Source organism: Solanum stenotomum, chromosome 1, assembly GCF_019186545.1.
Source record: "Solanum stenotomum isolate F172 chromosome 1, ASM1918654v1, whole genome shotgun sequence".
NCBI classification, from domain to species: domain Eukaryota; kingdom Viridiplantae; phylum Streptophyta; class Magnoliopsida; order Solanales; family Solanaceae; genus Solanum; species Solanum stenotomum.
This window is the reverse complement of record NC_064282.1, coordinates 49,186,313-49,202,828: the sequence shown is the minus strand read 5'-3', so window position 1 is coordinate 49,202,828 and position 16,516 is coordinate 49,186,313. Positions and strand designations below refer to the sequence as shown.

Here is a 16,516-nt window from a genome sequence, read left to right as displayed (position 1 = left end):
ATTCATTTTCACATAAATTGCTTAAGGTTTCATGTGATCTTCATGGGTCTTATTTAATTTTGTGTTAATTGTTCAATTTCAATCTTCCTATGCATATTTAGATTTTAATTACATGTTTTTGAATTAATTTTATATAGACTCATGTATTAATCATGATTTTGACTATGAATCTATGTAGATATGAATATGATTTATAATAGTAATGTATAATTTATGATGTAAAATATGTTTATGATCTAAGGATGCTTTTAAGATAAGCATCAAAGAAATTGTGAAAGGTTTTCTCACATATTAAGGAATCATGATTTTGTGAAAGGTTATATCACACATGCATGATTCATGATTAAAGGAGCTACTCTATGATGACTTCATGATTTGAATTGGTATCTTGATTATTGCCTATCTTAATTTTATATTTTGATAATTGACTTAATCTATTCCGTTGGGATTTAACTTAGCACCGAGAGAACTTGAGGTGGAGGCTCAAATATGGTAGTCTCTAGTAGCAATCTCTAGCTCCAAACTACGTGCCCCTGTAGGATTGTGTTAAATGACCTAGCTAGCTAGTGAATCCACAAATAGCATATTAATGAATGATACGGAGTTTTACCTTGGCTAGTAGACTCTCCTTTCTCGGTGTAGGAGTTACATCGAATTCCATGTCATAGCTCGCATGTTCTATTGCCGGTTAAAGCTAATATCCCACAAAACAAACTAAGTTTCTCTCAAAGGTTTTATGCAACTTTTATTATGTTTTAAGATGCATTGACCATGCTCATGATTTATGATTCTTCCTAAAAAGAATTTTCAAGATGTTTTTTATCTTGTCAAGACTATGATTAGACTTCCACTCTTATGTCAAACTCTTTTATGATATGAGACTTATTGCTTAAACTTTCTCGTATTTTCTATTATGTTATGTTGTATATGTATCAAGTGGCTTGTGTAGGACCTCTCGAGATCTTATACGCCATGTCACGTATAGGGTGCATTTTGGATCGTAACAGATTGTAAGGTCAAGTATATTATGAAATTGATGGGTTATGATTATTTCTGAAACTTGTGATAATTAGGAGGGGAGGGGAGGGGGGGGGTAATGTGTACTCATAATGGGGCATAGTATTGGGCCATTGATATATAGATGATGGTTTGTATGTATGCATGCATGTTTACTACCTATTAGTATCACTTGTGTAATGCACACTGTGGAAACCATATGGAAGGTTGAGATGATGGTTTTGGATGGTCAGTAGTGGCGATTAACGATGGGTGATAATTATGGCTGAAATTGTGGTTGTGGGTGAAAGTAGATAGAGTAGTCGTGAATTGTCATCTTTGTAGAAATTCTTAAATATACATTTTAATAATATTAAGACTTGGTTATATATCTTAATCATTCAAATCTATTCAGACTTATTAAGTGGTTGTAAAACAAACACACTTAATAATTAAGATTTGGATGATTAACATTCAGACCTTGAACACAGATAGAGTTAATGGCTAACATTTGAATAATAAAGATTAACACCTTCATTTAAGTGCAAACAAATAAGATGTTAATGACAAAGTCTAAGTCAATATCAATGGAGCAAGAGACTTATAACATCAAAAGAACATTTAAAACTCTACTTTGACAACTTTGTATACAACCCATCTAGAATTGAAAATAAAAGTTTAATCGTAATTCTTTACTATATAGCTATAAGTTTTTCATTTATACAAATTATAGTCCCCATATTTTTTACGTAATAATGCTTTTTCTCTTATTTAGTCCATTAAAACCCTACTTGATCCAAGAAAACAAACACCCAATATCCATAGCCATATTCTTGTTTCCGTCACAAACTTAAATGACAGTTAGGAACCTCACAATTTTGATTTTCAAGTATAACAAAAACATGGGAATAATGTTCAATTTAGAGCTTAAAAAATGGAAGATCATGAAGATGATGATAAGTCTGGTGCTTCCTCACCACTCTTATGGAGAAATAGTCCACCAAGAAGTCCAGTCCATCTGATTAATTGTCCATCTCTTTCTCGAGTTCTAGAGCTCAAGCTATAGCTAGAGGCTAATGGGAGCTCATGAAAATGGTCAAGAACATGCCTTCATCTTGTTTTGAGCTGGATTTTGTTGAGCAGCCAAAATCCTTCGAATATCAAGAAGAATGCTTAATCGATAATAACAGAGAAAAAAAATCAAGTTATGCAGAACAGAGTGAATATTAAGAAGAATAACAAATTAGAAGTAAAAGAATTGAGAATGGAGGGGTATTTGTGAAGATGGTTTCCGCTGTTTCTTTGAGATCAAAGAAGAAGAAGAAGAAGACGACTTCATCAGCAAATAGGGTTAAATGGGTATTGAAAATGGATTTGTTTTTAATTGGATTAAGATAGAGGATCGGGTATGGGTTTCAAATGGGAATGAGTCGTTTAAAAGAAATTTGGATTAATTTTGGTTGATATGGTGATTCCGTCCAAGTAGGAGTCCGGATAACAAGTTCCGTAATGGCAAGGGCATAAATAATCGCATAGTATAACGAAGAGTAACCTAATTATTAAATCAAAGTTGAGGAGTATTTTTAACCTTTTTCTCTGTATCTTTAAATATTCACATTTTATTTTTGTCTTCAAACCTTCTTTTTCTCCTTGTTTCCCAGATTACTGTATCCCTTTAATGAGAATTTTTGCGCATTAAACGGATAGCTGCAGAATCAGCACTACCAAATCAGAGAAAGTTATGAATTGGTGGAGCCAATCTTGAACAATAATGCATACCCACAAACAGAAACAGAATATTTAATTATAGTCCGTAGTTTACTGGCTTTCACATTTAAATAGAAGTTGGTTGAAAGAAAATAAATAATTCAACTGCCAACCTTCACATTCGAAACCAATTGGAACTTCAATTCAATGCAATCGCCCGCGTTTGCTCAGTAAAAGGCCCACTACGGAAATCCTTCCATTTCTTACCAAAGAATAATCCAAACACTCAGCAGGTTCAGGAGATGTACATTTGGCGTCAGCACGCTCGGCTTTACTAGGTTCGTGAGGTTACGCCTCTCTAAATTTTGAGTGTGACAAACTTGATATTAAAGTATTTCATGTCCTGTTACAAGCAGTGAAAGGTAGCTATTTTTCATCACATTGAGTCATTAGTAACCAATTGAATACTACTACATTATCCGTTAATTGTAATTGAAAGTTTAATTCACTAATGTCTAAATTAAGATAATATTTGTGCAACCGAAGTCTTCAAATCCTGCGTTTACTTCTGGTTCTCAAACCCATTTCTTAACTTTTATCATTCTACGACAATACCCTTTAATGGTATCTCTTTTGTTGTGATTATACTCTTTCTTTGCACTCAATTATTTAATAATTGTAATTCAGGCATAGCTTGAGTCCTCCGATGTCTAATTTTGGTATAGATGAGCTTGAGTCCTTCCGGTGTCCAATTTCAAAATCAAGGAGAGTGAGTCCTACGATATCCAAAAATAATGCATATTTAGAAGACCCGAGCAACATATATAGAAACAGTAGATATGCCGCATTATGTGGCTATAGCTACTAACAAATTCTCCTTATGAAATACATAACCCTAAAAGTTTTACTGGTAATATATATGTTGCCTAAATCTTCCAAAAATACAGTATAACATATTTTTTGAGGATCCGAGCAACATATATATAGAAACAACGTAATGCCACACCATGCATGTAATCAACTCAACGCATTACAATGTCTTCTAATCATGCCTTGAGAACCAGTGAGAACCCCATAAGTAGAAAGCTTTACAAAAGCAGAGGAGAAAGCCTTAAAAAATGCATCTTGATCAGCTGCAAAACGCTGTACATAGGGAGCCGTAAGAGGATGAAAAGGGATTTCAGCGTCGATCCTGAGAACTCCACGGCCATTGATGGCATTGATGAAGTAGTGATTGTCAAAGGTGAGTGTTGTAGGTTCATTAAGCACAAAGCTAACGTTTGAGGTTAAAGAGCCTTTTGGACAACTCAATTTCAAGTACAACTCAAACTCATGTTCATTGGGTTCATCATTCTTTGATTCATCATATAGCCTGCTTTCGATGCTGAAGCAGTGTGTTATTCCTAGTGTGTGTGCCCCTGCACCAACATTTGGAAGCATGATAAGTTGAAGCCAAGACCTATATTCATACTATTAAACTTATGTGAATGGACTCATTTAGGTCCTTTTGCCATTATTTGAAATCAAATTGATTTTTTTCTTTGGACATATAACTTAGATTTTTTAAGTTATATTTTTTCTCATAAACATGAAAACCAAACAATTCGTGAAAATCAAATTTTCTCCAACTTTCATAGCAACTTACCAAAATAAGCAGACTATAGTTCATGAACAAGATATCAAAATATACTATATAAGATGATGCATCAATAAATCATATATATTCATGTCCCCTTTCAATTACATGTTATAACAAACTTCATATACTATATAATTTTACAAGAATCCACTGGTCCAAAAAATCAACTATACTAATGACTAATTATTCTTTAATATATTTATTCCACGTGGTACAGATAATCTATTCACATCAACCATGAGTTCTTTTTTTACAAAACTTAAAATAATGAGTCTTGTGTCCAATATATAAACTTATGAGTCAAGTTTTATATTTTAATAAATTGAAATCAAAATCTTGAAATTTCGAATCCTACTTTTCAAATAAATAATAATCTAAAATAAAATATTTGTTCATATTTCAAATGATGTCAGATCAAAATTTCAAAGATATCCCCTAGACTCTAGTATGGACCATTAGATGAAATATCATATATAGGGGCGTATTCACGAAGGGGTCACCAGATTTACGTGAATTCATGTTTTCCACTGAGGAATAGTGTAATAACTTTTTAAATATACTTAGTTTTGGACCTATAATTTAAATGTTTTAACAAGTTCCAATGATAAAACCTAAAGATGAAATATCATATATAGGTAGGTACGTACCATTGATGGCAACAGATTCTTCAAGTGAGAGTCCTTTTTGGGCAAAAAGTTGAAGCATGTCATTGACTCCCAAGTTTGAGGGAGGAAGTGAGGAATCTGCTAATTATGAATTTGGTGGATTGGAAGAATCTCTGCGGCCCAAAGGAACATCAATTCTTGGACCACCAGAAACAGAAATAGCTTCACGGGCAGCCAAAATGAGAATGTCAGCACACGATACTTGTTGCGGGCATTGGGCTTCTACAACAGATTTAAGCAAATTCACTACTTCTCTCTTTCTGATTCCCAAGTTTCTGCTTGATCTCATCTCTGATTTGTAATATGAATTGCTCTCCAAATCCACCAGAATCGAACCATCGCACCCCTGCCACAATTTGTTTACACAACAAAGCAAACATCTCATATGTATTTACGATTAAACACTATAGTTTAAAATATTGCAATATGTAGCTACATGTAAGATTTTATAGAAAATTTATCTCTCCTCTCTACCTATCTCTTGCCTCTCTCCTTTCTCACCCAAATAGTTGCAGCCCAAAAAACATTCACATAAATATGACAATTGTATTTTGTATTATGTGTCAAATGTATTTGTATTCCATGTTATCAACAATATTTTATATTATGTATCAACTGTATAATACATATTTTGTATCATTTGTATTCTGCCAATTATATTTGTCGACACAAATTGTGTTTGTTAATAGAATTGATACAATTATATTCGATACATGATACAAAGCAATTGTATTTAGATAATTATATTTGTGTTTGTATCAATTGTATTTGTATTCCTGATACAACAAATACAAGTACATGTATTCATCCTCTCTCCTCCCTCTCTCGATCTTGCTCGTCTCTCTCCACCTAAAATGAATATAATTGTATTCGTTTTGATACAAATTAGTTGTATCAATTGTATTCATGATACAACCTGATCATACAACAAATACAACATATATTCAATCTCTCTCCTCCTTCTCCTAGATCTCACCGCCTCTCTCTCACTCCTAACATGTAGTTATTATTCGTAATTAAGCAAATTATAGCTATAGATCTCTAATTAAGCCCATAATATAATCATTTTTGTAAGCTTCCCAATAATAAACTATGTACGCTAGCTGACATTGTACTAATTTGCTAGATCTAAACTCTTTATGCAACTTTGCACAGCGATATCGATATAAAAACCTCCTGATTAAATATTGTACCACTTTATCATGCTTTAAATAAATAGTTGATCATTAAAAACAACAAAAATCATATTAAGTGATCTTGATAGACAAGGTGTCTCCAGACTTTGTAAATAAATTTTAGAAAAATAAAAGTTACAAGCACAAACAAAACTAAGTGCCCGTTTGGATGGATTTTTAAGTTGGTCAAACTGACTTAAAAATCAATTTTTGACTTGGGAGAGTGTTTGACAATTATAAGAACGACTTAAAATAAGTCAAAAGTTAAAAGTAGAGTGACCTCTATTTATTTTTTTTAACTTAAAAGTCATTCTTATTTGATCAAGTATGTTACTTTTTTACCCTTAATTCTTTTAAACAATTCCCAAATTCTTTCATGTGATATATTCAAATTATATATTTTTAAAATTTAAAATAAGTTGCACATTTAAAATTAACTTAAATATTAAGTTATTGAAATTGAATTAAAATATAAATTAATTTTATTTTAATTTTTTTTAGAAATAAAAACCTTAGATTAATCAATTTTTTATTATGTTAACAGTTTTAAGGGTATTTTAGACATTTTGATAAAAAAAAGTGTTTAACAACACTTATTTGTCAAACACATCAATAACTTTTTTTCAACTGCAACACTTTTATCCAAACGCATAACTACTTATTTTTAAAATAAGTTTCAACACTTTAAAGAGTTACTGTTTAAAAGTAGTACTCCTCCGTTTAAAAAAGAATGACCTCTTTTCCTTTTTAGTCTGTTTAAAAAAAATGATCTCTTTCTTTTTTTGTAACATTTTAATTTCAGTTTTCCACGTGACATGTTTAAGGTCACAAGATTAAATGACAATTTTGTACATTTGACATAACTTTAATTTAGAACCACAAGATTCAAAAGTCTTCTTTATTTTTTTAAACTCCGTGTCAAATCAAACCAGGTCATTCTTTGTGAAACGGAGGAATTACTTTGTTTAAGCCAATCCAATACTAGGCAGTAGACAACTAAAACAATTTTGGAATTTTTTTTTTAGTAGTATATATACCGTGTGTTAAGAAATGAAAAAATGAACCTGAATAACCTGAACCAAAACATATTTTTTTAATTAAAATTTCCATCTTTATCACATAAGAGATCTCCTCTAATAGGTAGAAATTTATCACGATCTGTCTTAATATTATTTATGAAAACACGTTAAAAGATTTTTTTTAAAAAAAATAAATTAAAAATAAATAATGATAAGATAGTAGAACCTACTTTTGATTGCCACATTCTCCTTAATTTATTACAGTATTTTGATTTTAATGTCTATGATTATTCTCATACAAATCTTCTAGCGTTTGTTGCACTTGCCTCTAACTAATGCTCCAAAATATTACTACATAATAATCAGTGTACGTACGCTCACATTGAACTAATTAATTACTAGATCTAAACCCTATACCCAACTTTGCACAACAATTATATCCATATAAAAACCTTTAAAAACAACAAAAATCATATTAAGTAATCTTGATAGACAAGGTGTCTCAAACTTGGTAAATTTTTGAAACAATGAAAGTTACAAGCACAAATAAAACTAATACTAGGCATTCTTTTTCACACTAACTGAAAGAATTTTGGAAATATTTTTGTATAGTGTATATATATATATATATATATATATATATATATATATAGTCATGTGTTAAGAAATGAAAAAAATGAACCTGAACTTGGCAATCATGAAACATAAGTCTTAAGAGAGCAGAAGGAGTAGTAGGATCAGTGAGAGACATAGATTGAACACCATCTCTAACAATGTTTTCCACTTGTGGACAAACTTTATCATAGAAACCATAAGAGACTTGCCCTTCAACTTGATCATTATTATTACTACAAAAGAAGAATACTAGTATGATTACCAATGCTACTTTTATCATTTGCATTTTACACATTATTTTTCCAAGAGAGGTATGAGATTGTGTTCGGGCATATATTCATCATCCTTGTTAGAAATAATAAATGTATGGTCTTCATATTCTACAAGTACGTGTGCAGTAGGAACAGGAGGTCTTCATAAATGCAAACAACTTAATATACAGATGGATTGTACTCTCACTTCTTTCTTTTCATGTTATAAAGTTGTTTCCAACTTGTTATAATTATTTACTGATACGTACAACTTGACCTAATTGATAACAGCTAGCCACATCCATTGTCATATCATCATCTATTTATATCTATATCTATCTTAAAAATATGAAATCTGTGACTTGAATGTTAAATTAGTCTTTCTATTTTATGATTTATTTTCATTTTTAGTCAATTCTAAAAAAAAATGACATATTTCTATATTTAATAACAATTGAACTTTAAAATGTACATTTTTTACTTTTAATGAAATGATTTCTTACCACACACATATATCTATCACTCATTTTAGACCATAAATTTCAAAAGTCTCATTTTCTTTCTTAAGCTCCGTATCAAATCAAACTAACTCATGTAAATTGGGACAGGGGAATATTATGTTCCCTCTGTCCAACAATACTTGTCCACTATTGACTTTACACACTTCTTAAGAAACTATAAATAGAAGGGTAGTTTTACTATATCATCCTTTGAATATAATAAATACAATGTCTTGAAAAATGTGATAGGAAAATGACTATAATTAATGATAAGTGTAAAATTATCCATGAATTTCATAAAGTGGACAAGTATTGTTGGACATCCCAAAATAGTATAGTGGACAACAATTGTTGGACGGAGGGACTATTACCTTCAACTTAAAATGTCTCCTAACTTGAATGTTAAGTTACTATAATATTCTCAAGTCCCAACTAAAAACGCTCAATTTAGTATTTTTTCTATTTATATTTATATTTATTTATTTATATTATATTAAAAACATACACGTTTTTACATTGAAAAGTTAAGAATTCTTCAAAAAAATGTGATTTTTCGATGAATTATAAGTTTTCCGAAGTTGTCTTTTGCTAAAATACAAATAGCTTTTTATCTACAAATGCTAATATGTTACTTTGTTTCACATCCATATTAATATTTTTTTATTATAAGGAACACCGCGCATGCAATGTCAAAAGTTATAGAGTAGTTTACCTCGGATCTGGCTCCTCTTTATTTCTCATTTTTTTCGATTATCCTAAGTTTCTAGTTGAATTTGTGATATATGACATAAGTTAAATTAAATGACTAAGATTTAATTTCTCAATGTAAATCTCTAATCATAATTTAGTTAATTAATAAATATATTATATATTTTCTCTTTTAAAAAGTTATTATAATCCCACAATTTTAGCAACACATTATCTTGTCCATAAATATAGGGGAAATAGCTCTCTTCCTAAATTTTTATTTAGCATGATGTTTCTTTTAGTTTCTTTTTTAAATTAATCTTTTTCATGCATTTTAGAAAAATTAGAGAGAAAAAAGTGAAATAAAATAGGAGAAATAATGCAATATTTCTTTGGAACTTTCAGCAATTTCTTCAAATTTTCTACCAAATATTGGAGACCATTTCTTGCTCTTAATTACTCCCTCCGTTATCAAATACATTTTTTTTTAAATATGATGTTCGGTTAGCTTATGTGTACCTCAATTAATTTTTTGGAATATTTGTGGCATTAACAATAGCTAATGTTAAAGAGAGAGAAAAGGGTTCAAAACACACACAAACTTTGACCGAAATTGTTGTTGCACATTCCAACTTTCCGGGGGTCCTATGACCCCCCAGTATTATTTTGAAGTGGAATTATTACCTCTTTTAAAGGTCAAAACCAAGATTTTATTCAAAAGGTGGCACACACACGCTTGTCACTATATTTATCATTTTAATTTTATTTTCTTCAAAATTTTTCCTATTTTTTCTTTATTTTTTTATACCTTCTTCTACCATTACACCATCCTTTCAATTTAGACACTTACATGAAAACTTTCACATTAAAATCCAACAAAAACATTCTAAAAACTTCCTTTGAAACTACATCAACAAAAATTTCTATAAGAAATTCATTCAGTAGAAAAACCAATATATACATTGGGGTTTTCTTTCTAACGAGTAATGAGTTTTTTCGGTTATAAATTTTCATATAAATTGTCTATCTTTCTAAAAAAATTAAAACTTTGTGGTCGTCTTTGTCATTTTGGTGGTGATGGAGTTTTCTTTTGTGATGATGGCGAAGTGATAACGATTCGGTGGTGGCGAAATTTGAAAATGGTAAAATTTGTAGATCCAGTTCATTGCATATTTTCAATTTCGATTGTGTGGAGGTAGTTGTTACGATTGAGGGAGGTACATGGTACTCGTGTGGTGGTGATTATATTTTTGATAATTGTTGCGATTGAGTTTTTCATTGTTGATGTCGGTAGAGTTTTCCGTTGTCGGGATCGACAAAGTGAAGCGACTGGATTTTTGGTGAAGAAGAAATATTAATGATAATCAATAATTAAGAGTAATTTATTAAAGGAAATATCCAACTAAAAATTGACATTTGTATATATTCCCTAATTAAAAAATAATATTAACTTAACAACTAAAATTAAGGATATTTAATGAAAAAAGAGAGGAATGATGTGGATTGCCACATGACAAATAAAGATGGGTTAATTTTACTTTAATTCCACCCTTACGCGCTAACTGAGAGTGTTGGTGTAACGACCTGATTCCGTCGTTAGGGAAAAGTCAATGAAGAAAGAATTGGGGCCAGAAAACTTTTCCGTAGTAACTTGGAATTTCCCAACCTAGTCCAAATTTGGACGAAATCGGAGTCATTAAGGTGTAGGGAAATATGGTAATTAATGAGAGATCTAATTATGATTTGGACCACTTGAGTAGATAGCTAAGACGTTAAGGAACTCGAACGACTTTACAAAATCAAATTTGGGCGAGTAGAACTCCCGAAAATGATCTTAGCGTGAACATGTAACATTTTGTCTCCGTGTAGGCCGCCAGAGCGGGGCCGCTGTAGCGGGATGGGTCCACCGTGGCGCTCCAGAAGCGACTTAAAGTCATTAATAAACCCCTAAACGACCTTATTTGGCACTTTTCAATTTTTAGAGCTAAGGAGACAACCCCTGGCGACTTCTTGACCGTTTTTCACCATTTTTGAGGCTAAAGGTAAGGTTTTAACTCCCCGAATTCGTTTTTCAATCCGTAGAACATAATATAATGGGTCATTATCGATGGGGGAGGGTTTTGATCTAGAATTTATAGTGGAAAAAAATCCTAAATTGGGTATTAGGATCTTGGGTTTGGTTTAGGGTTATTGGGCTTGTTATAATCCAGATAATTAGACCTTTGATTGTTGATCCTTGCATATAAATTATTGTTTGTACACCTAGAACAAGCGGAAAGAATTCGGAAAGGAAAGATTCAAGTGCCTTAGGGCCATTCAAGCTTGGATTCGAGGTAGGTGATGATTGTGATTCTATGATTGTATGATGTATGTTTGTTCTTGCTTCATTATGATACATGTATGTATGCGAATGTTGCATTATTGATCATGCTTGTTGTAAATGAGGATAATTGAATAATTGTATGTCATGAATCACCTCTTGTTGTATGATTGTGAGAATATACATTGTGATTGTGATTGTGGTTTGTTGAATGGGCGGGTGTCACGATCCGACACACTAACTGGGATCGGTTGCCATGTTTCGACATAAATATAGAATCGGCTGCAACGTTCCGACATAAATAACTTGGATCGGATTGCCACGTTCCCGCATAAATATGGGATCGGATTGCCACATTCCGGCCGGCATGCTAACTGTTTGGGTTTGGGTTCCATGAGAGGACCATTGAATTGTGTTGTGTATCTACTTGTGATGAGTTTGTTCATATCTAATGACGATTGATATTGAAAAATGGGTTGTTCATTGTTCGTATAAGTTGATGATATTGTATATGTTCGACATGTGCATGTGATTATATTGTTGTATTGACTAATGTATGTTACACTTAGTGGGATAGCCGCGTGATCCTACCAGTACACGATAGTTGTGTACTGATACTTGTACTTTCTCTTTCTTTGTTGAGTACAGTGCATCTTCAGGTGGCTATTAATAGACCTCAGCTAGGTGACTATGAGCGTGATCGGATTCAAGGGTGAGCCAGTTCTTTTAGGCTGTCATGGATCTTCCTTGTTTAAGTCCACTCTTATCGGACTCAAACTTTTGTTTAAGGTGTTGTTTAGTTTCGGGGTTTGTACCCCTTGTTTTTAGACTTGTCGTTAGTAGAGTTTTGGTACATTGACTTTCAGGTTCTAGGTTAATTCTTCCGCGTTAGTTAGTTATTGTTGAACTTTTGTTAGAGTTTATGGAAACTCTATTTTCTTTCCTTAGTATTTGACTTATATGCCTTAGTTTTTAGATTGATTGCTTGGTTTGGATTGTAGTAGTGGTTCTCCCACCGGATGGTTAGTGTGGGTGTCAATCACGATGGTTTGAGTCGTGACAATTGGTCACTTGCTCATCCAACTAAGCTGATAATAACCTCAATAATACAGTAAAAAATAGTTTAGGGAGGTCATAGGACCCTCACAAAGTTGGAGTGTGTAACAACAATTTCGATCAAAGTTTGTGTGTGTTTTGAACTCTTTTCCCCTAAAGAGAAAGTTACAAAGAAATATATTTTTAGAGAAAAGTATTTCTCCCATTTTATTTCACCTCTTTTCTCCCTATTTCCTCCAAAATGCAATAAAACGATTAATTTAAAAAGAAAATAAAAGAAACATTTTGCTTGAAAATATATTAGGAAGAAAACTTGTTTCCCTATATTTACGGACAAGACCATAATATTTTGCTAAGATTGGATTAGAATAATTTTTAAAACTAAATATATAATATATTTATTATTTAAATTATAGATAGAGATTTATTTTGGACAGTTAAATTTTTGCCATTTAATTTAATTTAAGATATTTGTCACTAATCCAAGTAGAAGTTGGTAAAAAATAGAGAGAAAGAGAAATGAAAACAAGTTGAGCAATACGGAAAAACCTTAAGGTATTTTATTTGAACTTCACACGTAATAAAAAAAATTAAATAATTATTATTTCAAAGAAATAAGTGACATTTTTTTTAATCTAAGAAAGTCTTCTCTGTTGATAATATGTTTATTAATTACTACTCCTAATTACTATCAAAGATTGTGGTGGGATGAATAAGATTCATCCATTCTTAATCTAGAGGGCTTGTGAATGAGCTCTTAGTATGATTTTTTTTTTTTCATTTTCGTATAGCACTCCGCTCTTTAATGGGCACCATTTTTGTGCTGCAAATTGATATTAGCCGATACTTAAATGTGAGTATCAAACATCGTATGAAAAATAATATTATGGCCCAATATTATTCTCTTTGTTTACAATTTTTTAAAAGATACATTTCTAAATATAATTATAAGAAATAGTGAGTTGTAGTTAGGGGCGGAGCTACTGTATCAGAAGAGGGCGAACCAACAGGCTTTTTCATAGATTCTATATTTGTATTAAAATATGAAATAATATATATATTATTTCAGTGGTCCAGGGGTGTCTGCGCACCCAATGAAATTGTTCAGCCCGCCGGACATGGCTTCAAAACTCAGTAGGCACAATTACTTTTGGGATAGTTTCTAGTCTGAAGATAAAATCATATGTGGGTTTATATAAGAATTTTTTTTTTTTAGAAAAAAAAACAGAAAATAGGATTATATAATTTTTTTTAAAAAAAAAACAGAAAAATAAGGATTAATTAATTAAAAACATACGTGGGTTTATACAAATCTAAAAAAAACAAATAGAAAATCTTTAAATGAAAAAAACCAAAAAATAGTATTTTTGTCGTACTCTAAAACAATATCTGACTATTGATTTCTACTCAGACATTCAAAAAAGTTTAACCAAATATTTTTTTTTCAAAAGTTTATTGTTGATCTGATTGCTACCATCCAATATCTGACCTCCGGTATGTCCTCTTGTCTCTCCCTTTTCATTTTGTTTCTTATTTGTTTGCTTTTACAATGATTATCTATTCTAAAATTGATTTTAAATCTTTAGTTCTAGGGTTATCCCACGTATTGATATTGATTCTATTAAAATAATTGTTGTTTGTTTTCAAAATTTTCAACTTTTGGTGGCAATAAGGGTTCAAGGTGATAGTGAAACTAGTAGAATATTTGTTTTATTAGGTGCAATATTAATGGTGAATTTAATAATTTTAACCTCACTTAGAACAATATTGAAGATTATAGTAAAAATGTTCAAAATTTGTATTTAAAGGTGATAGTGCTTATATTTATATAATGTTTAAGTAATTCATTATTTTTTAGTAAATTAGGTACTTGTATTTGTTTATTAATTTGATGATTGTTACTTTATGTTTAAATCGTTGTTCTTTTTTAAAATTTAGACCCACTAATCTAAAATTTTGACTCCGCCTCTAATTGTAATAATATATTTTTATGTAATTTTCATACGTGTAAATTTTATCTCAAGCCTATATGAATTGATGTCCATCTTAAAGTAGTACTATCAATTATTAGTCACACCTAAAAGTATGACACAACAATTAATGGAGTTAGATCATACATGACAGACAATTATTTAAATTTCAGATACGAATATTTTCTTTGGTCGCTTTTAGTTGTGATGGTTACTGAAATATTTGTTAGTTGAGATTGTTCAATATACTTCTTTCGTTTATTTTTATTTGTTCATAATATTATTTTGAGATATTTAATAATACTTGTTTAATTTATCAAATCAATAAATAATTTATTATATTATGTATATGTTACTCGTACTATTAAATATTATTTGTTTTTTAATAATTAAATGACTTATATTTAATAAATGTGACTTGATAAAATTACTCATATCATTTACTATTTCTTAATCTATATGTCAAACCAACGGTGAGTTTTATGGGACAAAAAGAGAGTAGTATTTATGATCTTGGAAAATCAAAACAACATTAAATAATTTTATGCACCTAAATCCTTATTCTATTATAAAATAAAGTATTAAAAATTAAATAGCAAAGAAATGGAGAGAAAGAGTAGTAATGTTTTTCTTTTAAACTTTCAATACATATATGTCTACATATAAGATGAGTATATATAGAAAGTAAGTATATCTCTAATCCTTCAAAGTCACGAAGAAGATCTTTTAAAGTCATGCTTAAATCTCTAAAGTTATATGATATCCACATTTCATTATTTACAACACTCCCCCTTGGATGTCCATGTACAAAATATAAGCTAGAAGAAGAAAAGAGAGTGTACATAGTTATTCTTAATATGCATTGTTTGCTGCCTCATTAAAAACCTTATCAAGAAAAAATCCAGTGGGACAAAAATTTTGATTAAGGAAAAAAAGAGTACAACGCGTATTTACTCCTCCTGATTAAAACATCATTTAATATCTCGAAGACGACGCATTCCAATTTCGTATCTCAATTTTCCAAAGGCTGAAGTTGGCAACACCTTAGTAAACATATTTGCTAAATTATCACTTGAGCAAACTTGTTGAACATCTATATCACCCTTCTTTTAAAGATCACGAGTGAAAAATAATTTTGGTGAAATATGTTTTGTTCTATCTCTTTTAATGTATCCCCCATTTAGTTGAACTATACATGCACCATTGTCTTCATACAATATTGTTGGAACATCTCTTTTCAAAGAGAGGCAACATATTTCTTGAATGTGTTGAGTTATTGATCTCAACCAAACGCATTCCCAACTTGCTTCATGAATGACTATTAACTCTGCATGATTTGAAGAAGTGGCAACCATAGTTTGTTTTGTTGAACGTCATGATATAGTTGTACCACCACATGTAAATAAATAGCATGTCTGCGATCGACCTTTATGAGGATCATAAAAAATCCTGCATCTGCATAACCAATCAATTGTGAGTTGGATTCACTAGAGTAAAACAATCTCATATTAATAGTCCTTCGGAGGTATCTGAATATATGCTTAATCCCATTCCAGTGTCTTCGTGTTGGAGAAGAACTAAACCTTGCTAACAAACATATCGAGAACGCTATATCTGGTCTAGAATTATTAGCAAGATACGTTAATGCACCAATTGCACTAAGATATGGTATTTTAGCACCAACAAGTTCACCTTCATTTTCAAGAGGTCGAAATGGATCTTTATTAATATCAAGAGATCTCACAACCATCAGACTACTCAATGGATGTGCTTTATCCATGTAAAATCTCTTTAATATATTCTCAGTATATGTTGATTGATGGGCAAATATCCCATTTTTAAAATGTTCAATTTGTAGTCTAAGACAAAAAAATTTTTTCGAGGTCTTTCATTTCAAATTCATTTTTCAGAAATTT

The 16,516-nt window shown here is 30.8% G+C and overlaps 2 protein-coding genes and 1 pseudogene across 2 annotated transcripts; 1 reads left to right on the top strand and 2 right to left on the bottom strand.

Moving 5' to 3' along the window:
• Positions 1–1,278: 1,278 nt before the first annotated feature.
• LOC125853804 (uncharacterized) lies at positions 1,279–2,511 on the top strand (annotated as a pseudogene).
• A 1,008-nt stretch (positions 2,512–3,519) lies between these two features.
• LOC125842296 (peroxidase 29-like) lies at positions 3,520–8,140 on the bottom strand. Its single transcript, XM_049521577.1, has 3 exons — positions 7,884–8,140; positions 4,990–5,353; positions 3,520–4,121 (listed from the first exon to the last, which is right to left on the bottom strand). Exons 1-2 carry the CDS (start codon positions 8,109–8,111, stop codon positions 5,093–5,095), a joined length of 489 nt encoding a protein of 162 aa, XP_049377534.1. The 5' UTR covers positions 8,112–8,140; the 3' UTR covers positions 3,520–4,121; positions 4,990–5,092.
• LOC125853794 (peroxidase 29) lies at positions 3,721–5,047 on the bottom strand. The gene is made up of 2 exons (XM_049533549.1): positions 4,990–5,047; positions 3,721–4,121 (listed from the first exon to the last, which is right to left on the bottom strand). The coding sequence occupies exons 1-2, from the start codon at positions 5,045–5,047 to the stop codon at positions 3,721–3,723; spliced, it is 459 nt and encodes a 152-aa protein (XP_049389506.1).
• Positions 8,141–16,516: the final 8,376 nt, after the last annotated feature.

Excerpts from the sequence above, each read along its gene's own strand:
- LOC125853794 (XM_049533549.1), bottom strand. The coding sequence starts at position 5,047 with ATGCTTCAACTTTTTGCCCAAAAAGGACTCTCACTTGAAGAATCTGTT. Across the intron at positions 4,122-4,989 it reads AGAATCTGTTGCCATCAATG|GGGCACACACACTAGGAATA; the intron begins GTACGTACCTAC and ends ATGTTGGTGCAG.
- LOC125842296 (XM_049521577.1), bottom strand. The coding sequence starts at position 8,111 with ATGTGTAAAATGCAAATGATAAAAGTAGCATTGGTAATCATACTAGTA. Across the intron at positions 5,354-7,883 it reads TTCATGATTGCCAAGTTCAG|GGGTGCGATGGTTCGATTCT; the intron begins GTTCATTTTTTT and ends AAATTGTGGCAG.